This window comes from Ictalurus furcatus, chromosome 6 (genome assembly GCF_023375685.1).
Source record: "Ictalurus furcatus strain D&B chromosome 6, Billie_1.0, whole genome shotgun sequence".
Lineage (NCBI taxonomy): Eukaryota > Metazoa > Chordata > Actinopteri > Siluriformes > Ictaluridae > Ictalurus > Ictalurus furcatus.
The window spans coordinates 23,613,104-23,637,400 of NC_071260.1; the positions used below are offsets into that span (position 1 = coordinate 23,613,104).

The window sequence follows — 24,297 nt, forward strand, 5'->3', positions numbered from 1 at the left end:
GGCAGCCAAGAAAAGTAAGCTCCAGTATCAGTAACATACAATATATGGCCCAAAGTTTGTGGAACCCTGACCATCACATCTAAATGTGCTTTTTGAACATCTCGTTTCAGATTTAATACCCTTTTTGCTGTTATAATAACCTCCACTCTTCTGGGAAGGCTTCCACTAGATTCTGGCGCATGGCTGTGGGGATTTGCTCATTCAGCTACAAGAGCGTTAGTGAGGTCAGGCACTGATGTCGGGTGAGGATGCCTGGGGTGCAGTCACCGTTTCAGTTCACCCCAAAGGTGTTCGGGGGGGGTGAGGTCAGGGCTCTGTTCAGGACTCCCAAGTTCTTCCACTTCAACCTCTCTGTTGTGTGATTGGGGAGAGCTAGCTCGTGAGTGTGAACTGGCAGGTTACTAAATTATGGAAAATATGGAAAAATCCAAAATCTTACTGTGTTATTCATAGTAATTTATCTAATATCTAGCATGCTTCATACATCCAGGTCCAGTGCTGGTGTATATAATTAATAGTTCGCAAAAACTACTGAACTTGTACACCAAGCCTTGAATGAATGGTTAAATGTATTAGATGCATGGGAAGAGAGTGAGAGGTCATGATTGTCCCTGATTTAACAGAGTGGAGTTATCTTTACTTGACTACTGTTCTGTCCCTCAGTGCATCTGTGTTCCTCTTACACTCTGCTTTTCCCACTTACCGTTATCATTTCTTTAAAATAAACAAAAAAATAGGTCACATTATGGCTGAATCAAATCAGCTTTGGAATTCGAATGATTTCTGATTCAATTTTTCCTGCTCCGAGTAGTCTCAAGTGACTCGTATAAAGATTCAAATTCGCAAGCAAGCATTTTAAGCTTGATCAGTTTTCTCAGCTGAATCATTTAGAACTGCTGCTGCAGTGGACATAGCCATGAATAGGCAGGCATAAATGCCAGTCAGGTACAGTCTCAGTATAACAAGATGGACAGATTGGTGAACGTATGGAGAGCTGGAGGGATGGTGATCTGTCTACAGATGGAGGAATACGGCTGGCTGAGAGAGCAGGTGCCGCTCTCTGTGTGTCTGGGATTCGTACTCCTCAGACCATGTCCATCTCTGGCAGACCTCACCGCCATACACAGGCAGCTCAGCGTGGAGTGTGCAGTCGCTGAGTTTCAGTCACTGAGCCGACACAGGGACTGGGTGAAGAACTCCAGACAACACATAGGGCCAATCCACAATTCTCCCTGAGCACAGACATAAAACCTATCTGAAGAGAATGTTCTCAAATCATCATGCCCAAGAATTTCCATCTTCACCATTAATCATTTTAATTAGACATTTTTGCTGCCTCTAGAGAGGAGATAAAAAATAATTTGGGAAATTCATTATCCTTCAGAAAGAATGTCAGCAATTATATCTTAATTATCCGATTTATCCCTCTGTTACGTTACTGATGTACAGGCATTGTTAAAACTTCTGTTTTCTACTTTGCAGTTTTTTAGATTATAGCCAGAATTAAAAAAGGCTTGATGATCTCCTGCAGTATGTAGACCGTTAATTTTATTATTATTATAATTATTATTATTATTATCATTACATCGACTGCAATCGTGATGATTTTTTGCTGAATACTTAATAAAGCAGAACAACTTATGAAAAAACCTGGCCGTAGTTCAGCGTGTCTAGTTTTCTAAACATGAAATGGCTCGGCTTCTGTTGCAGATCCTCGGTTGTGGTTTATTCGGTCACATGCCTTTATGTAAATTATTTAGCTAATTAGCTCCAGGGCTAGAGATATCAAGTCAGAAAGAGCAGCATTTTCACAGACTTCCATAATTTTTGTATTCCCATTTCATTTCCCTCTCTGGTCTGATTAGCAAACTGAAGGTATGGCTTGTTTAAGAAAAGTCTGTTTGAGGGTGGAAAAGAAGCATATGTTTATTATCTCTGCATCAAATAGATGTGTGGTGTCTGATCTGTTCGGAGTGTATGTCGCTAGTCAAAAGTGCCAACATGAAGCACCACTACGAAACGAAACATGATCACTTCTTATCACCCTGCCATCACCATTCAGACATATCGGTTGCTTATAGGAATTTTATATAACTGAACCTTTCCAAATTTTTGTCGAATTCCTGTCTTCGAGTGTTGTCTGTCGTGTATATGTTGGTGTGACGGCTCCTTCAGGTGACTCAACACATGAGATGAATGAGTAAAGTGTTTCCTGCTACTCTGACTGATGTCACCGACATGCCGCAGACAGACAGTGCTAATCTGTCTCCCTATCTGATTCATTGTCTCTCAACAACTGCACTGGATCTGTGCCAGCCCCAGGAGGGGAAAAAAATACTACAAAGGCCCGTTCAGGTCAATACTTTAGAGTTTTGACAATTGAAATATCTGTCTTGTTTTCTGAATCGTGGTTGGTGACTAGGAATCTGGGAACAGAATATTTCTTCTAAACATATGCATTAAAACAATGGGTATACACATGTAGAATGCACTTTCATGTACACATATACACAGACTTTTCACTGTAACTGTACGTGTGTGTACACATGGGCACTCGCACCAAAGTTGCTTATGAGGAACAGTATGTACGTCCTCTTTCACCTAGAGACAGAGACTGGATTGGTGATGTCTGTTGCCTAGGTGACGAACTGAATGATGGGATGGCTGCACTCTTTGGACACGGGCTTTTATATTCTGCTCTCTGAATAGCAGCGAGTTCATGTTCAGCAAACGCCACTGTTCAGCATTCTTACCATCTTCCTGTTCTGAATCAAGCGAATGTGTGGGGGTTTTTATTTTTTAATCTGTTCAGTTGAAATGTCAGTTCAGTTAACACAAATTCGAATTTATGTAGTGGTACAAATTGAGGCATCTATTATTCACACATTAATGGTCCACTTATGACTGCCTCTTCCTCTTGACTTTAATAATGCATTTCGGAAATGTCTCTCACCCCCTAAATATGACCTTCCCATGCTCTCTGTTTATATTCTGTGGTCAGAGGGAGCTTTTTTTTTTCTCTATTTTGACCTATCCAAAGCCTCATAACACCATGATGCTCTGTCTGATTTCAGAGCGCGCTCAGCCATGGAGGTCTTTAGGGCGAGGGAGTCTAATGGACTGCAGGCCAAAGTAGTTTTAGGAACCCACAACGATCAAGCTGAGCCGAGTGTTGGATTAGAGGGAGGGCTTCACAGGCTGAGCTGTTTCCTCTGTAAATGTTTTGCGACCCCCAGCTTCATACTCGGACATCCGTCGTTCAGCTTTTTGGCATTTGGGGAAGAGGATTGCATCAAGGGTGTGAAATTTCAGGGTCTTCTTCTATGTGCCTGTAGCCACAAAAAAGGATGTGTGCATTGTAAGGACACTGTCGGAGTGTCAGAGTCCAGAGTCTGTGTATGTGTTTCAGAAATCTGGGTTGAGGACGTGTTATGCAGTTACTTTCACATGTATGTATAAACAGGTCTCTTTTTTCCTTCTTGTTTTTTTTTTTTTTTTAACTTTCTTTTTTCTTTTTTTCCTTTTTTTTTTTTTTTTTTTTTTTTTTTTTTTAAAGTATTCTTTATTACTGTAATGTTTTTGGCAGTTTCCAGCTTGTTTTGCAGAGCTTTTTGCCTGGAATGCTTGCAGATTTCGTAATCTAGCCGAGTGATTGTCTGACTTGGGAACCTCTGTGTAAACATCTCTGGTCTCCAGTGTACCTTTCTCTACAAACACCAGCAAAACCTGATGCTTTATCTCTTTTTCCACTGCATGGTGGTCGTCTGCAGTTCATTCAGCAACCCTGAATTTGTACCCTTCAATAGTGATTTAATACTTTCTGTCACTCAGGTAGGAGGCGAACCAGGAGAGAGCTGGACCAGTGATGCTGATTTCAGAAAGACAAGAGATAAATGCAGAGCTTAGATTGAGGAGAATTAAAATGTTTATTAACCCAGAATCAGTGGACAGGAGAATGTCGTTAACCACACGAAGAAGAGCAGTTTCAGTGCCGTAAGCTGGACACACTCCAGACTGAAAAGGTTCAAAGAATTTGCATCTCAATAAGACCTTAATTGTGCTGCCACTAGTTTTTCCAAAAATTTTACTTAAAAATGGTAAATTTGAGATTGGCCTGTAATTGTTCATATTTTGATGCTCGAGGCCAGATTTATTAAGAATTGGGGTCACTGCAGCAGCTTTTAGTTCTGCTGGAACAATACCAGAAGCTGGGCTACAGTTTATCAGATGAGTTATGGAAGGTGAGACTTCAGAAACGCACATTTCGAGCTAAGTAGTAGGTGCAGGGTCAAGCGGGCAGGATGTAGAATTGGACTTCATAATCGGATCACTTGTAGCAGAAGGCGTGGTGTAAGTGAAAGCAGAGAAAGAGTATTCTGAGTGAGGTTGTCATAAACTCAGTGAGGCACCTGTATGAGGGGTGTCTTTGGCAATAGATTCGGAGATTGACTTCAGTTTGTCTGAAAAAAAAATTGAGAAGCTATTTACAAGCTTCTGGGAACCAGAGATGGCATGCCGTGGAGGGTTAGTGAGCTGCTTTACCATAGCAATAAGGGATCTGCATGTAGAGTTCCTGATAGTGTTGGAGATATAGGAAGAACTAGTGGCAGTGACGGCTGTACAGTAGTTATGCAGATGTTCTGTAAAGGCCAGACAGTGCACAGAAAGTCCAGTTTTTCTATATAATCTTTCCAGGCAGCGAACTTTAGCTTTCATAGCTTGAAGTTCAGGAGTGAACCAGGGTGAGAGATGAGTGGATGGAACCAGTCTAGTTTTAACAGGAGCATGCTTCTCGAGTACTTGGGAGCATGATTATAGACGCAACACATTTCTGATGGACAATGGGACAGTAAGGAGTCTGACAAAGTTATTGACACAGAGAAAGCTGATGGGTTCACAGAACTGACTTTACGGTAGGTAAGCATTTTTTTTTTCTTAGTGGGCGGTATTGATATAGGAAAACTAAAAGCTAAAATTTTTAAGTTTATGGTCAGAGAGGGCAAAATCAAAACCAGTAACAGAGACATTATATAAACCAGATGTACAGATGAGATCCAGTATATGACCACCGGAGTGAGTGGCAAAAGTAACATGTTGGATTAGAGTGAATTTTCCAACACAGACCAATAGTCCAAGGTCAGGCCTATCGACTCTCGGCAAGACCATATCCAAAAACGTCTCAGCCAACAAAGCATGAAGCGGCAGCACAAGCGCTCTGTGTCAAATCTCAAATAGACGTGTCTCATCTGTTTAGTGGTAACGTGAAGCACCACTGCGAAACAAAACCACTTAGCGCTATAAACTAATCACTAATGGTTATAAGCATTAAAATGTAATGGATGCAAATACAGACAGGATTACAAAAACAAAAGGACTTTTTATTTTTTCTCTGCGTGGGAATGAGAATACAATAACAAATGGAAAGATTGCTATTACGTTTTCAGTATACCGAATCAGACCAATTTAGACAGAAAATGAGATGTCAGATATACTTTGCATGCATTATAATTTTGGCAGCCATTGTATGCATGAATTTGTCTTATCCGAATGAATTTGAAATGAACTGAATTTGAATTGTCTCATGTTATTTGTGCTCATAAGGAAAATGCAACTGCAAATAGTATATATTTTAATGAGCTTTTTTCTGAAAAAGCATTTGAATAAAGTCTGGAAACCATGAAGGTAGGCGCACTGTACGAATGATGGCTTTGGCTCTCTCTCGGCAGACTGAACTGAACTGGCCAGTTCAACCTCATCAGAGAGCTAGTGCACTTCTAGCTGGTCCGCTAGAGAGTCATGTCTTTGTTACGACACATAAGGTCTTGTCTAAGTTGCGATTTGAAAAGTTTGGTGTAAACTGGGTCAAAGTTGAATTTGATTGTACTTTGAGCGCTGGGTCAAGGCAACAGATCTAAGTGGTGAGCGTCGCTCGAGGTGGTGTTGCCTGCAGGCAGACTAGCACTGCTTTCTCAGTAGGGAATAATGGCTTTGCCAGCATAACAATATGATTCCACAAATTGGGCGAGTTGTACTACACTGGTCTCTTCAATGCAAGTGTCCCAACAGGCAATATGCATTTAACATCTGTGTGATATTAACATCTATTAATTTAACTTTGAAAACGGTATAAGGCAGGAAACATGAATCTACATTTAAGTTTAAAGAAAGCGTGTGTCTCAGACCTGTATAATGCATACTCTGTGATTGTAAAGGTAGCAGAGATGGAGAGCTATATGATGTCGATCGGAGTAAACATTGAGAATTTAAGTGTATTATGTGCTGGTCTTTTGAATCAATGCAAGATCCACTGCTGCTTCTCCCTCTGGACCAGATATGTTAATTTTTTTTTCACCGCGAGGACCACTTCTCAGTTTTTGAAGAACTTCCCTTCCCTACCTTCACTGTTAGCCAGCAAAAACAAGCTTGTCAATACTGCAATATGTTCAACAAGCTATTTTTGGACAAAAAGTTTTGGTGAACTTTCTTTGACAGAAAGCGAGGGCATCAAATCGGTCACCACATGCATGGGGCAAACATTACTAATGTGAAATGAAGGAAGGGGGCAGGACTTGTCAGTTAATATCAGAGTTCAAAACATACATGCAAAATGTCGATTGGTTCATCTTCTGTTTTTATTATGGGGCGTGGGGGGAAACCCTTTTGGGATGAGGGTGTTTTTATCTAATCCCATGTTAAAATGTGGAGCTCCTACACAGAATGCATAGTTTGGCTAGTCTGATTCAGTCAGATTTTTGGATCACCTCTCACCCACATACCCCCTGCAGTTCTTTTGTGTGCCCACAGTTTGAATACCTTTCATCTAGTCTCTCGTAGTGATAGGCACGCAAGTACTCTAGGTGACTGAAGTAATCCACACCCAGAGTCCAGTACCTAACAACAAGACATAAATCCTTTCAGAAATAGACCTGTAATCATCATCTAACTTTTGGTGAGAAGTTACAGTGGTCCTTTGGGCTGGAACTGTGGTGTAAGGCACGATCGTTGGTTACTTGCCGCATACAAAGCCTGCATAGATGACAGAAGATCATTTCAGAGACAGGAATGCTGGGGGCCGTCATGTATCACTAGCTGGCTAAAATGTGCAGTGAAATGGAAACATTGGCAATCCCTGACAAAATACAGTAGGATGCAGTGCAGAGCTGTTATGAGGACATAGTCATGTGGAAAAAAATAAGTACACCCCATGGAAATTGTTGGCTTTTTTTTTTTTGACACATTTGGACAAGCAAACATTTTGATCATCTTTGAAACTGTGCCTATTAATGAAGTTGATATACTTGAACAAATCCACAAGGAAAAATAGCTTTTTCAATAATTTATTCAACAAAAATATCAATAGATGTAATAGATTTTCTGTGGAAAAGTAAGTATACCCTTAGCCTCAGAAGCTAGTAACGTCTTTTAGGCGTTTTGCATAATTGTCCACCAGGCTTTCTGGAATTTCTGACCACTCTTCCATACAATATTCTTTCAGTTGCAAGATGTTTGAGAGTTTTCTTGCATGTACTGCCTGTTTCAAATCCTCCCACGACATTTCAATGGGATTCAAATCCAGGCTTTGACTAGGCCATTCCATAACCCTTCATTTCTTCTATTTGAGCCATTCCTTGGTGGATCTGCTAGTGTGCTTAGGATCATTATCCTGTTGAAAGGTCCACTTTTGGTTCAACTTCAACTTTTGACAGATGGCCTCACATTATCTTCAAGCACTCTTTGATATGATGCAGAATTCATAGCTGAATCAATGAATCTAATGTGTCCAGTCCCTGAGGCAACAAAGCAACCCCAAACCATAACATTTCCACCACCGTGCTTCACAGTTGGTAATGAAGTGCTTCTCCTGAAAAGCTGTCTTTGGTCAATGCCAAACATGTCTGCTGTTACTGTGGCCAAACAGCTCTATCTTTAATTCATCTGTCTAGAGCGCATTATTCCAAATGGACTTGTTTTTGCTTATATGCTCATTCGCAAACAGTAGTCTTGCAAAGGCTTTTTCCTGGCATGCCTCCCATGCAGGTCAGATTTGTGCAATTTCATGCACTTTGACTCCAACAGTTGCAAGAATACTAGCAGATCCTGTGATGAAACTTTGGGGTTCTTTGAGACTTCTTTTTGCATCAGATGGTCTGCTCTTGGGCTGAATTTGCTGGGACAGTCAGTACTGGATAAATTGGCAGTTGTTTGAAATCCACGCCATTTGTAGTTGATTTTCCTTACAGTGGAATGATGTATTTCAAATAATTTGGAGATCTTTTTAAATCCCTTGCCAGACTCATAGGCATCCACAACCTTTTTGCTGAAGGAATTACAGAATTTGGCACGATGACAACACACACCCCAATAGCAAAGGGAACACCAGACACTAGATATGAGAGGGGTATAAATAAGTCAGGTTCCACCTGCAATCCCTAAGCAGGTTCTATTCACTGGCACCCAATCACGAACACCGGAGTCTAATTTTCTGGATTTGAAGGTGTGATAAATGAAGGGGTATACTTACTTTTTCCATGTGAAAAAACATCTGTTTTTTGTTAATTTAAAATGTTTTTTTAAATTGTTTGCTTGTCCAAATATGTTTATTAAAAACAAACAAACAAAAAAATATTTCCATGGGGCGTACAAGTTTTTTTCACGATTGTATATCTACTCTACCACTAGGACAACATACCATTACTTAACATTTACACACAATATGCTGAGTGAAAGCAACGACGCTAGTCAGAGTTGCAGGAAGACTCTACTCCCCTTTCTGTATTCATGAATGAGCCGCCCCTTCCTCTCTTTCCTGATAAAATTTGTTGAAGGGAGATACATTTCCACTGATTTTAAAAACTCTTGATTCAGTTTTTCCTAATATTTTCCCACTGTTTTGACTTGCTTGGAAAAACTAGCTTAATTACCTACTGTGTTAATATTGATCTGTTTAATTAGAGATGGCACAATACTACTTTTGCATTTCTGCTAATGCAATGATAATGATCCCAATACTGATACTGAAACCTTGAGTATCAGCCCATACCGATACCCATCTGATACATTTTGTCTTCAAAATTGCTAACATTTATAATTTTTATCATTTAAAAAATATATATTTTTGGAAGTGCTTCATTTAAAGTCCCTGTGATGTGCCTTAAAATGTATAGCGTTATTCGGTGTGTTAATGAAATTTCTGCTGAAACAGGAAGTCAGGGAGGGACAGATTGAGTGGCTCCGCCCCATTTTTAAATCTCCAGTAGGATTTAGCTTAACTGTTGGGAGCAGGACACTTCAGATTCCAGTGAGCGTTTGCTTGGACAGAAAGTCTGATGAGGTGCTAAAGTGCAGAAGGATGTCATCAACAATTTTGATCTGTATTTGTGGTAGAGAGAGACTGAACATTTTTTTTATGTATATATGTTCTAAATGTGAATTTTGTCATTGTTTTGGAGGTAACCTTAAGGCTAACACATTCATAGTAAAAAGCACAAAACTTTTATTTTGATTTCATGGGGACTTTAAAAATAAAAAAAAAATAAATAAATACATGGCTAAAACTGAGACTTTTTTTTAAATTCAGTTGAACTCTTTTACTTACATAGTAAATATAATAAAGTATAAGTATAATAAGATCAACCTTAGCTAAAAAATAAGGTCATATGTCTGTATATGTTAACATTTCTAGTTTCAAAAAAATCGTTTCCAAATCCAGTTTTCTTCTGTTACAGGATCAGATTTTTTTCCCCTATATCTGATCCAGCATTTTTGGCTGGTATCGGCCCAATATCGATTGCGTGCCATCTCTATTGTTAATATTAGATATAATGCTGCTTGTGCGGCAGCAGATGGTCCTGGAAGTGCATTTCCCCTTCCCTTAATTCTTCTCTTTCCCTGGTCCAGATCAAGGGCTGAGGTCTCTGCTCTATCCCCCGGTAACAGTGCTCCCTCCCGCTGCCAGCCGTATGAGTGCCAGCCTGGCACCTCCACAACCTGGAGAGAATGTGGCAGGAGATGAAGCCTGTGCCAACTCCCCTGACAGCTCTTAGTAAAGCACAGGGGCACAGGCCCTCTGGCCTTTTGGCAAACACTGCCTCTGTTTTTGGACAGGGTAATCATGATTGGTACTCAAGTTTGTGATTATTCCCTTTCGTTTTTTTTTGTTACAGCAAATGACTCTCTGCCTTTGTTGCATCAGAGCAGTGCAGACTGACGAATAGTCCTTCCATTAAAAACAAATTACAAACCAAGAAGGAAGAAAAAGACGAGGGGGTGGACTCGAAGGTCCACCTCTGTAAGGCAGAGTTTATCGTTATCTTCAAGCTGCAGCAGAGCTAACCTTGAGCGGGAGCATAAACAGTAGCAGGTCATTGCTGAACTGGTACAGCCTGCCGCTGCTGTCCCAAAAACAATAAAAGCACCCCCCTTCCCCCTGCTCACAGCCATATCGGTTTTACTGTCTCCCCAGAGTTAGAAAGAGCATCATGCCCCCTAGAGCTGGGCAGGATAAATGTGTATGTAAAAAATGTCTTGCTTATAAGACTCTCTAGCTTATAAGACACAGAGTAGTGTGTCTTTAATTTAATTCGTGTCCTGTGCTCTGTCCCTCTCCAGTGCTCACTCTCCCGTCACATACGTCTAGCTACTAGGAACCAGTTTTCTTGGAGCCGCAGCAGAGGCGGTGTGCGTGTTTTTCTTTGCTCTCTCTGCTGTTTGATTGGACAGCAACATCTGTGTGAAAGCTGCCTTGTTCTCCAGCCCTCAGCTCCAGAGCTCCCTGATGGCTTTTCACCCAAATTACAGGAAACTGTCGCGTCTAATAACCTCCCTCTCTGCTTCCACAGCAAAGACACAGCCTAGAGCTCACCCACTCACACATGCACATAAGCATACACAAGGATTGGTTATTTGTTGCATTTTTTTGTTGTTTGTATTTTTAAGAAGTGGTGGAGCAGGACTGATCAAGATGGATCGCCGTACTCTAGAAAATATCAACTGTAAATTCTAAAATAAAATGTAGAGTGGAATGCTAGTTGTGCCACCCATGTTACTACGGCAGCCAGTAGTAGGAACGCCTACTGGCGACTTTGTAGTACGGCACCTGCGACTTGCAGCGATAAAATTGCTGTATGTGTGACCGCACCTTAACAATTGATCATTGTGTCTGTGCTTTATGCATTAGTTTGATTTCCAACCCTGAGTATCACCAGTTAGTGACCTATTGATAGGCCTGACTCTGACTAAACTTTGCTCATTAAATTTGTAATACACAGTGTCCGTATTTAAAATCTCAAGAGACCAGGTGTGTATATGGTGCACAATGCAGAGTAGGTGAAAGGCAGCTAGTAGGGAAGTCTGATTATATTGGTACAAGGTTGGGGGTGTTATGGTGATGCAGATGCAGTAGCCTGGTACGGAATAGCTGGTGCAGCCATTTCAGACTTCTCTCCTGTGGAGAGGCAGACAAAGCCCTCCCCTGGGGCTATGCATTGCAATTTCTCTCTCTCTCCCTCTCTCTCTCTCTCTCTCTCTCTCTCTCTCTCTCTCTCTCTCTCTCTCTTATTTGTGTATCTTTTTCCCTTGCTCCATCTGCTTTCTCAGCATCTAATGAAGTAGTCTTCATAACATGTGAGGAGTACAGGACGGATGCTCCTGCAGCCCCACCCCCTGTTCACTGTTTGAATGCTGCCGATATAATAGCACAGCTCTATGACTTCACCCAAGCTGATAAACGACTGCCACTACGATTTTTTTCCCCCTCTCGCTAAGTCAGGTCTGGCTATTTGCATGACGGGGTTAGAGGAAGGGTGGCACGAGGGGGAGAGAGTAGCTTAGAAAAAAATGGTAAACAAAAAAGAAAGTGTGAGGATTAATTTGCATGGTACAGGTGGGGTGAGCGTAGGCCAGCTGCAGCAGAGATTGTTATCGGCAGACAGACAGCCTCACTTGGTTGTGTATGGAAATAAGGACAGCCGATTTCACAGCGCCTTTATCGCTAGGCACTTTTTTTTGCCATTAAATGCTGCTTGAAAGCCTCTTTTATTTCTCTGGAAACAAGTGAGCCATGATGAGGGGCTTGTGTACACTAACGTAGACTTTAGCCCTAATCAAAAGCACCAGTGGTTTAAATGTTAAGGACCATGATCATTGCTGATGTACACATCTATACATCTGGTTGTATACACCACCTTCTCAAGTGGACACATTTTCTTACAGCTGTTCGCGGCCACCTTGTATTGTCATAGCACTTGTTGAAGCGTCTTTTTTTTTTTTTTTCTTGCTTGTGGGGCTCAGCAGGTGCAGAACAGGACACAGGTGCTCTGTTGTTTGGCTGCCATTGTAGGTGTTCGGACCACCAACAGACGTCTGCTTTTACATCGGATTAATTAAGATTTTATACTGTTGCTCTGGTTTGGCCTTTAATGCTTTCCTGCTTTAGTGGGATTATCCTTAACATAAATGAATGAATTTTAGTCAGCCTATAGGAAAAGTGCAAATTATGTGTGGTGTTTGCCCTCATCTCTGTTTCTCTCTGTTCTCGTTGTCTCTGCAGCTGCCCAGAGTGAGGAGAGGGAGTGTGCGTTTACTGACCAGCACCAGCAGTTTGATGAGCAGAGTGTGGCTGGTGATTGGCATGTGTCACGGGAGAACAACACCATCCTGTGCAGCAAGAGCAGCCGCTGCTACGGTCTCTGGGAGAAAACCCACGACGGTGATATTCGCCTGGTCAAACAAGGTCAACTAATATACTTTAAAAAATGACTTACTCATAACTGACAGTTATAGTAGTATATATGTGACATCCGTGTACTTTTCTGCTCAGACCCACTTACTAACAGTCATCAACATTTGATCACAGGCTGCTGGACTTACATTGGTGACCAGCAGGATTGCCATGACGACCGTTGCGTAGTGACCAACACACCGTCACAGATCCAGAATGGCACATACCGTTTCTGCTGCTGCAGCACAAATATGTGCAACGTGAACTTCACTGAAAACTGGGTGTCTAGTTCCACCATTGCCACCATACGTGAGTTCCTGTTTCACACCATTTCATACTTCTTTACTGCGCACAAGGCTTCATGTTTAGCATGAACATTAGCTCTTTGTCACCACCAAAGTCACCATCTGATTTGATTTTGCAGATAAATGAATCGCCTTTATTTCGACACTGGGGTGCTCAGCGTATTATTATTTAGCACGTGGACAGATTGTGAGTGCAGTAGACAGTAACAATAGTTCATAAGCTGTTATTTTGATCACATGCAATACTGTGCAAAGGCTTGAAATGACTCTGCTCATAAAAAGCCTTTCAGTATGTGGATGCACGAGCAAAATCAGCCTGCCGTCTCGTAACCTTTTTCTACTCATGCCTTCAGGATTCATTCTTGTATTTGCAGTGCAGGAACCGTGACAGAAGCTGTAAACCAGAATAGTTTAAACCGAGATTGTAACTACCCCCCCTAAATTCCCATTGATGGATGAAACCGAAGAGAAGTCCCTCACACTCAGACGTATAAAGGCAGTTACAAGCAGGATGTATCCGTTTTCAAAGTACCGGTTTAGATAGAATTTCAGCATCCACTGTAAGTTGTAAGAGTAAGATTTGTAGCTGTTTCAAAGTCCATGTTACATAAATCAGATGGCCATTTTTATCACCCCAGTTCCACTATGTAAAGATTAATCTAATAAAAAATGTTTCGGGTGTAATATTGAGTGTGTTCATATGATTTTCAGCATTAAGAAAACAAAACTGTGAAATACCAGGATAGATTCAAGTATAGATGTGTGTTTCTGTATGAAAGCAAATGCAATCCTGGTCGAGGATGAAACTATTGTGCTCAACATTTGGCAGTAAAATAACACCATAAATTCAAGCCTATAGCCAGATAAAAGGATTAAGGATGAAAGATTGACTGGATTCACTCTGAAAATCCTCTCATGAATAAAAACAGCTTTCTGTTGTGTAATTGATTAAGTATACATTTTTTCAATCAGATTAACCTGGTTGAGAGGTTGATTTTCTGGTATAAGCTTGTTCAGCACGCACAGTATCCAGAAATTCATTATTACGTATGTTTTATTTATTTATTTTTGACGATCCACGTGACGAATCAAACACATCTGGATGTACCTAATTGCACACTTGTCACTAAGAGGCTCTGGTTAGTCCCACATCAGTGTCAGCATTTTGTTCTTGTCTTTGTGACTTTTGGACTTCTGTGTATGTACATCTAATGTGTGTGATTGGTCTTGGAAATCCCATCAGATATAACTGTGCCGGAGTTCTGGAAAACAGACAAAAATGACCCCAAAAAATCGAGTTTTGAGCTCTGCCAATAGCATACTTTAGGAAAACACGAATGTATTTTCCCAAAAAACTGCTGCTGTTCTTGGCTGCATGCACCGGTGCGAGTACATACAGACCCCTTAGAAAGTATTGGAACAGCAAACAAATGCATACAGATCCCTTCGAAAATATTGGAACAGAAAGGTCAATTCTTTTGCCTGTGCTGTACACTGAAGACATTTGGGGTTGAGGTCAAAACATGAATACGAAATGAATCTAGATGTGTTCAACTTAGAAAATGGCACCTTTAGTTTGAAACCACCCATTTTTTGAATAATCAGAAATATTGGAACATGTGACTGACCGGTGTTTCTTGTTGCTCAGGTGTGCCCTGTTAGATTGATTGTTTAAAGAATTAATAGCACTGAATGTCAACTCTTGGTCTGAGCCCTGGGTTTCACCTGTGAAGACTGCATTTGTTGTTAAAAAAGGATAAACCAACAGGAAGACCAGAGAGCTTTCTATGGGAGAAAAGCAAGCCATTTTGAAGCTGAGAAAAGAGGGAAAATCGATCAGAGTCATTGTACAACAACAATTTAGAATGTCCTGAAAAAACCCAGATATGCTGTTTCACTCAGAAATGTGTCACGACGATGAGCGAAAGTGTATTCGAATTTTTTTTGTGTGTGTCGTATTTAAATCCCAAAATGATTTTCACTGGAAGCATAGGGAGCCACCCTGTACCTTGTACCCTGAGCTACTTGTATCTACACAGCATGGCTGAGAGAGTTCTCCATAGAAACAGCACTGATATGTTCTGCAGCCACACCACGCAGCATCCAGCTCAGCCCGTGTTCAACTGTTCAGCCCTGAGCTTTGTGCTGCCTCGCCTCAGGACATAACCCCATGCTTGTCTTCTCTCTGTGCACACTCTCGTATCTCCGTAAATGCTGTCATACTTCTTTTTTGCTCTTGCTCTTTTTCTGTTGAACCTTTTCCCTCTTTGTCATTCCTTCCCCATGTGCCATGCGCTCTCTCTTCTCTTTCTTTTCTCTTCTTTTTCTTCTCTGTGTCTTTTGCACACATTGCCCACCCCCCTTTTTCTCTTGTGGCTTTCAGTGAGGTTCTATAGAAGCAGTGGGCTTGTTGAAAGGATGGGACTGAATCACAGAGCAAACATGGCAGAACAATGAGGTGAAAAATAGATGGAATAAAAAAAATCAATGGCAGTCATGTTCTGTAGCCGTGAATTATTTCACTTGGAGTCTGCATCATTATGACCAATAGTCGTGAAGTCTTTTGATTCCTTTTTCTTTGCTTTATATCTCTCTAAACAATGCAACCACCAATCTTTCTATTTTGCTGTTGAAAAGTGTGGAATAATGAGTGAAAATAGTTTACTGAAGTGAAACCCGCAAACACTTTGCTAATGAAAATATATTAGTCATTTTAGCATTGGCCCTCTGAATAGCAATTGTGTGTGTATCACAGGAGTGAGGTAGCCTCCATTTTGGCCTTGTGCCAGCGTTTGGGGCCTAGAGAAGGTGAGCTGTAGAGGACAACAGATTAATCAGGGAAAAAAAGATGGACTTTTTTTTTTTTTTTTTTTTTTTTTTAAATAAGTGGTAAAGGATAGAACCCACCCTGATGTTATTCATACTCTCCGAACTCAAAAACTCTCTGATAGGAAAACAGCTATTGTAGGGTGCTTGTGGAAGAACTTTTCGTAGTGCGTGTTGTCAGTTCAGATTAATCTCGCATGTTCGGCAAGTGCTTACCAGAACGCACGCATGCTAAATAGTCAGCTAGTTAGCGCAGTAGAATGAGATTTGGAGCACAACCCAAGTATTCACAACTCTGTGGATTAATGTCAATGCTGCAGTTTCATTATGCAAATAAAAAAAATTTAATCTATAATCTCACTGCACATTGGTGCGTATACTCGCGTCTATCGTCAGAGGTGACTCCATGTACAAGTAAAATACAGTGTAGAGAGCAAAGCAATCACATCTGGTGGTTTCCGATGTACGTCTTTATTTTCTTACCCACATTTTTAATCGTCTAATCTGTGTATTTTGTTCTCCAGCATGTCAAGCACATTGAGCAAGAAGTAGCTAAAACATTGAGCTATAAATAACTTGCACACCGAGGTCAAGCAGTCCCGAATGACTCACTTTCATCCCAATATAACAGAGTTTGAACTACACCAATATAGAGAAACCCAAGAACACCTTTTCATTGCCACTAGCCGGCTATCATGTCTTCACAACTGAGTAATGAGGATTAATCATCTGTCTATCATTCTAACTTCTAACCTTAACTTATAAAGTTAGAGAGCAAATAAATGTTCAGCCTGGTAAAAAGCTAAATCTCCATCAGTCCTCTTACAGTGTAGGATCAGACTCTGGCAGTCTAGTTTGACTTCTTTCACACCAATTCCTTCCTGATACACTGCTGAATGTGAGTGACTGTTACGGCACTGTCAGGGTGGCTCAGAGTCAGCATATTAAAAAGCCCATTTTTAACAACAACAATAAAAAAAGACCTATGCACTTATTCATTTAGTTTGTTTGACAGAGAGACATTTATACTTTTTATTCATATAGTTATTTCATGTGATTTAGCTTGTTTATTTTAAAGATGGAAACATAGTTTTTGAATCTATGTTTAGCCCTTGCTTGCATGCTCAGGCAGTACATTTCTATTAAGCCTGAGCTCAGCTCTGTGACTCATTTGTTTTTCTGTTGCAGTTTGCAGCAGATCTGTTGTGCCGGTGCGCTCAAAGAAGGCCTCATGTGAAGAGCCTCGGCAAAACAGAACTGCATGCCCGTTTTTTTTTTAAAGAACATCGGTGAGAGGAGGTGTTAAGTGCCTTCCAAAAGGATGAGGATGCGGGTAGGGTTTGGTAGAATACTTGAAATATCGATAGCTGAATAATGAATACACCATTCTAAATGTATTCACTAATGTATTCCATTACAATACATAAATATAACTCATTCAGAATACAGTTGGAATACATGATGAAGGGAGGCATGGGAAGCAACTGCCAGTTTAACTGTAGACCCTGTTCTTCTGCATTATTGCTCATTGGTTTTCTTTGTTAGGATCTAGATGGTGAATATTTACTTTGTACATACAATAGTCAGCAATCAACATGAATGGACTGGAAGGATCAAGCTGCTTAACCTGAATTTCTTTTTCTTTTTTATTTATTTTTTGGCATCAAAAGTATTTAAAAAATTTAATACACAAATAACAGACATATGTTCACAAGTCCCTGAGGTCCAAGTCAAGTCTCAAGTCTCTGAGGTGGAGTCCAAGTCAAGTCTCAAGTCTTTCTTCTATTTTTAGCAATAGTTCTATCAGTTAGTTATTGTAATTAAGTGTATGAGGCTAAATCCATTTTGGAAATATTAAAGCTGATTACTGAACTTCTACAGAATGTCGTGTTCATTTCTTCTAAATTTTTCTAATAAAGCACACAAGGTTTTACTTAATTCATTAATCAAAAAACTATTCCTTTCAAACTATTACATTTGATCCAATAGTTCTCACTTTAATTACAAGCAAACAACATTTCATAGAAAATTCAGGAAAAAATATTACTTTTTTTGGTCATTTAGTGCAAAATGCCAACGTGCTGTGTATTTTGAGCTATTTGAGTTACCGTAGTTTGCTGTAGTCTTCCAGTGTACACCGGTGGTAATGAAACCGCTATGGGTGCTTCTCATTTCTTATTTGTGCATCCTCGTTTCCTTTCTTTGCTTCCCTGGCATCTTAGCTCCACCCTCTTAGGATGCGAGGGAAGGATGCAAGGATGAGATGTGAGGAGAGAGGAAGCAAAGCATGTCGAATTAAATATCCTCGCTCTCTCAAGCGTCACTTCAAAGCGACGTCAATTACTGATGACTGTGCACAGCTGGATGACCTCACTGCACTTCAGGGATCTGACGTTATGTTGTTCGAGCTTGGATAATACCAACATTCTTAATAAAGCAAAATGCACTGATAGTATGTGAAATGTCTGGGTTAATCAGCTATGAATTAATAAACAATACATAGAGTAACGCATCTTTTGTGGAGCTTTGCATATCCAAACAGGCAAGGATCAATTAATTGCAATACTCATTGTAAGCATATTATTTCATTATATTTCACACAAAATTCCATCACATCATAGAAGGACGCTTTGTTTGAGATTGTGGCAGATGTAAAGGGGGTGGGGAATTTATACACGTGTCAGGTTTTTTGACAAACGCTTCCGCATAGGATACACCTTTTGTATCTTAGCTCCTAGCTTTTCTGGAAGCTTCCTCACTCCTCGTTCCACGCCTCCTCACGGGGCAATTAGAGAATTGATATGGTTGACGTTGATCAATTTCCGGGTCACGGGCTAGAGGACAGAGGAGCGAAGAAACAAGGAATCATCGATTTGAGTATTAAGAAGCACCCTATGCACGGACGCCGCTTACGCATTTCCAGTAGAATCTCAGCCAGCAACTTTACTTCTGTATAGCATGTTCCTATAGCAAAGTGTACTAGTGGCAAAACGCTTTCATACAATTAATTTTACAATGATTAAACTGTTATTTTTATTATCGCTCGATCTATCCATTTTCTATACCGCTTATCCTACAGGATCGCGGGCAACCTGGAGCCTATTCCATGGGGCACAAGGCGGGGTACATCCTGAACCGGGTGCTAATCCACAGCAGGGCACAATCACATACACATTTACGCACCCATTCGTACACTACGGACACTTTGGACATGCCAATCAGCCTACCTGGGGACTAGGGAAGGAAACTGGAGTACCCAGAGGAAACCCCTGGGAACACGGTTAATGCGCTTTCTATTGCGTGCTGTTTGATTGACGCACATGCGTGGACTCGCGCTCGTTCAGTGAAGTTTAATAGAGTCTCGCTCGCTGTCAGGGCGAGCCTTTATGTAAAGTGGAAATTCTGGCGTGAATTTCTTACAGTTACAGATAAGGATGTAAAGGTAAAAATGTCATTTCTGTGCTGAAACAGGTCTGGAACACAAACACCACACGCATCTGTCGCAGCATCTGACACGATAAGTCACGTTAATACACTTACGAGTTTGTTTGAAGCGTTTAATATAAAATATTCTCATGTTCTGGACAACCTGGATCGTGCATTTTCCCCGCAGTAGCTCATGCTGTGACCTCTGCTTTTTTACAGATGTGTTTTATTCATAGAAATGTGTTTTTTTTCACCATTCTGAGATGACCTCACCGGGGGGTTTGGTTATCTATAGTGACGTCACAGACCCAACTAATCCACAATGGAATTCGTTGTCAATTATTTTAATCATCGATTTTATTGATTAGTTGTTGCAGCCCTAATGGAAACATTTGCACTTCTTGAAAATGGACAGCGAGCAAGCCCTTGACAGCAGTGTAACACTGCAGCTTCCCTCTGGATTAATTTATTGCTTTTCAAATTAAATGACACACAATGATTTGTATTGTGATATTCTGTCTGAGTTTTCTGATTTTGTACCACTTACATGCTGTAGCAGCTGTAGAGCAATCCAGCTACAACTCTTTGTCCAATTATCTTCACAATCTTTCTTCAAGGTATGAGCCATTGTGTTGCTTTTTTAACATGGAGTAGGCGAGTTGAAAACAGTCTGGGGAAAACCGACAGCAGCTTAGCCATGTAACTGCCACGTAACTATCAGACCCATGTAACTGCTTAGCCATGTAACTCATGCCCTATCTCACTGAACAGGCTACACAGCTACTAGTCCAGGCTCTTGTCATCTCAAAACTGCACTACTGCAGTGCACTACTGTCGGGCCTCCCAGCCAATTCCATCAAACCTCTTCAGATGATTCAGAATGCAGCAGCATGCCTCGTCTTCAACCAGCCCAAGAGAACCCATGTCACACCCCTCTTCATCTCCCTCCACTGGCTTCCTGTAGCTGCCCGTATCAAATTCAAGGCCTTGATGCTCAGACGTACAAGACCTTGTCTGGAACAGCACCGCCCTACCTCAACACTCACCTGAAGGCTTACGTTCCCTCACGCAACCTGTGATTGGTTAACGACCAACGTTTAGTAGTGCCTACTCAACGTGGCTCAAAGTCCCTTTCCAGAACCTTCTAACTAACTGTTCCTCAGTGGTAGAATGAACTTCTAACCTCAATCAGGACCACAGAATCTGTCACTATCTTCACAAAACAGCTAAAGACCCACCTCTTTCGTGAACACCTAACTAGCCCTTAAAACGCCAACCCCACATTATTTAAAAATGAATGAATACATGTAAATGTAACTAATATTAAGTAGTGTTTGACATTTTTGTGATCTAAATGGATAATACAATAAATTGCACATAAACACACTTGGAAACAGACATTTTTGTTGTGGCCTTGTACAGACTTGAGGGTATCTTTCTGCGTCGTTGATGTGTGCATGAGCGCGTGCATGTGCACTAGTTCTAGTTCTGTCTGTGCAATAATGACTGGAATACTGATTGCCCATGTTGGGGCAGAGGTAGCTTAAGGACTTAACCTGCCCTCAACCCCTCCTTCTCAAGGCTATCCTCTCACTCAGTCTATCTCAGGCCCACCTGAGGCACCAAAAGATTGGGAAGTTTTATTGAGTTTGAAAGCAATTTTTGAACACCAGTGCAGTCTGAGGAACCGATCTCTGCTCCACCTTTTACCTTTTAAAAATAGTTGTTTCAGGTGAATCACACCATATGTGAGAGAATTAGCCTACAGTGCTGAATGTCAAACTAAAGGTCAAGAAACACAAATGAATTAAGTTAAGCAGATTAATTAAATAAATATTGATAAGAACAATAAAGGTATGTACCTGCTATCTTCCATAAGATAATATGGATGCCATTTCTGTGCACTGGTCTGTGGTTCAGAAAGGAATTTGTCTGTCTGAAGACAAACAAAGCCTCATCTCCTTCAGATGAGCCAGGATTTGACGCTAATTACAGATTAAGTATTTGAGCCAAAGGTAAAAATGCCGTAAAATTGCACCTGGCTATTGTAGAGCACTTTTCTGCTTATCGGACCAGAGCCAGATGTGGAGTCTCATGGCCTTGCCTTTTGTGAAGGTTAGATGGTGGTTGAGATTAGGTTTAGGAGATCAGGCTCTGCGTGTCCCACAGCCTGTAACTTGTATGTTTTGGTGTTCCTTGCATGTTTGTCATCAGTGAACAGTCTCTCAGTGAGCAGTAAGCCTGCAGTGCTGCTACTACTGATGATTAATGACCGAACTCACTGAAGATACCACCCTTGCTGCCAGCAGAGCCGGGGAGAGCATGTGCATTTGTTTAGCTACTCCCTTGTTAGTTAGTTATATATATTACGCCACTCCCAACCTACACTGGAAATAAAAACAGCCTGTCCCTTGTGAGCAGCACAAACACTCGCCTCCGTTTTGTTCGAGACCGTCTGTTACGCATTATGTGGAGAGCATGTGTTGTGCGTTCAGGTTTGTTATAAGGTTGTGGGTGTGAGCATGAAAGCAGGCATGAAGGCCACAAGAAGCTGATTGATCAAGCGTGGACTAACCTTTGCAGATAATTTAATTGCAGGCGAGTAGCTGAAAATACGAGCTCCCTCCAGACACTGTCTTCACCATTCTCTGTTTTCCCTCAGCCTCAAGTCTCCCTCTTGTCTCCTCTCTGATGGAGTCATAAATATACACTTACAAAGTCAACCACTTTCACAAAAGCCTATCCCTCAGATTTATGATCCTCCTTTTCCCCCTCTTTCCTTCCATCTATTTTCCAATTATAAAGCTTTAGGGCAGGATAGATGTCCCATCCTTCCTGAAATGTAAAGCATACGTGTGTGTGTGTATAAGACCTGTATGAGGAAAGAGTTTGGGGTAATGGTAGAGACATTCCTGTGTGTCGCTAATGATGAGGTTTAAAATGTAAGCCTGTGTAGATGTGTGGGCGGCCTACAGACAGCAGAATGGCACCCTGGGAGAATAACCTGCAGTCATGTCTGCATTTGGCTTTTTTTTTTTTTTTTTGTCGTCTATGACTTTTAAGCTTTCTTGGTGGATTTCTATGCTGTTTTGTTTGTAAATTTTTTATGTGTGAGTCTTCTTAATGAGGAAATATAGAGGTTTTAACAATAGACACTGTCTCTTGTAGATTTAGATACTTAATGAGCAAGCCAGAGGTGGCATTGGCAATGGCAGTAAACTCACATGAGCTGATGGGAAGAAACCTTGAGTGGAGCTCAAGGGAGATGGGATAATGGTATTATAAATCATTACAGTTCAACTGTATTATGTAAAGTCAAGCAGTATGCGTGTTGAAAGGATACTCAGGGTGAATATTGTAGTCTTTATGATAGCAGCAGCAGTAGTTCTAAGGTACAAGTCTACAGTATCCAGGTGAAGGCATAAACCATTTTCGTGAAGTCCAGTCAAGCCACTTCCTACTCTGGTGGAATTACTGTGCATACTTGTATGTTATATTATGGGCCGCAGGTTCATTGCTCTCTCTCACTCTGTCCATGGCAGGTTAAGATCGAGCCTAAAACACAGCAGTCTCAGTGATTGATTAGGTATTGCTGTAGTCCTCAGCAGAATCAGGCCAGCTGTGACTCTGATTCATGACCATGTCAGCACTCTCTCCACTGGGGCCAAACAGGTCAAGTGGCTCAGGGTCACGTGGGTCATGGTCACAGACACTCATCCTGCTGTGTGAAATCTGAACTTGCACATCCAGCTTGTCTGCCTGCCTGTAGACGTCTAGACATTCGGCAGAGGCAGGTCCTTGATTCAGAAGGAGCTTTTTTCTCATTGTGTTGAGGGCTGAACGAAGATTAACGGGTGGAGGGTAACTGGAGCATTCCCTTCCCTTTGTAGGCTGATCTTACCTGCCTTTGTTATTCTCTCAGTTATCTGCTCTTAATCAGGATTCAGACCTATGGCATTTAAATGCAGAATGCTTTGCCTTGGTTGTTTTTTCCTTTCTATTTCAATCCACTATATGCTTTCCTTTTACTTTTCTCATGTCAGTCACATTACATCTCAACTCTCACATTCTCAACCGTAACACAAACTCCAACTTCGGTAGATAGTACAGGTAGATAGAAAGGGTGGGGCTCTTGCGTTTCAGGTAGAGCTGGTTGTTTTACACTGAAACCAGGTCTATCTGTATAAATCCTCAATTGTTTCTAGTTTTAAACGGTTCAGGTTATAACTCTGTTATAACTCTGTTTATAACTGCATAACTCTGACGTCTCCCCATGATAGGAGGTCACAGAGGGCTCAGACAGCCAAATTGAAATTGCTAGATCATCAAGATGAAGATTAAAAAAAAAAAAAAAAATTGCAATGAGCCCGTGATGAGTACTGGAACAGTAGCCTCAAGAGAGTGCATGAACGTGGTGTGTTATCTTCTGAGGAAATGCTTCATTGGCAGTGTTGCTGCAGGGCTCCTAGATGGAAGTTCTTCAATAGGAGATGTCTGACTCTGTGTTTAATTATCTACAGTGACAGACATAATCACCGTAAAAGGAAAAGGCTTGTGTGTCAACAAACCAGAGAGGAAAGACTCTGTGTCATCACTTGCTGTCAAACTGCTGATAGCCCCGTTGTATCTGTAATTCATTACAGCCATAACACACAAGCGGGGCTTTGACAATGGTGCAACAAACAATGTTTTATGCACAGGCCTGGGTGAAGTACTGCAGTTTAGTTCTCAAGTTGCCTTTCATCTCCTGGATGATTAGGCCTGTGTGCTTCTTGTTAGCACTTCTGCGTTGTGGTAATCTAGTTTATATTTTGAATGCTGGAGATAGATTGAAAATGGAACAAAAAGGGCTTTATGGGAATTATTAATATGCTAGTAATAGCCCTATCAGAGTTATAAGGCAAACAAGCAAATTGTTTTCTCAGAGCAGTTAGGCCCATTCTGTTTGCCAAGCTAGACTACTGTAAGGAGGTTTGTGAATGACATTACCGACTGACTGTGCAATTTGCGCATACGTGGAAA

The 24,297-nt window shown here is 41.1% G+C and overlaps 1 protein-coding gene across 1 annotated transcript in view; it reads left to right on the forward strand.

Moving 5' to 3' along the window:
• bmpr2b (bone morphogenetic protein receptor, type II b (serine/threonine kinase)) overlaps positions 1–24,297 on the forward strand; it is a 60,607-nt gene that overhangs the window by 16,150 nt on the left and 20,160 nt on the right. Inside the window, exons 2-3 of the mRNA XM_053627208.1 lie at positions 12,548–12,730; positions 12,854–13,027. Coding sequence (XP_053483183.1) covers positions 12,548–12,730; positions 12,854–13,027 — 357 coding nt within the window. The remainder of the gene's footprint in view (positions 1–12,547; positions 12,731–12,853; positions 13,028–24,297) is intronic.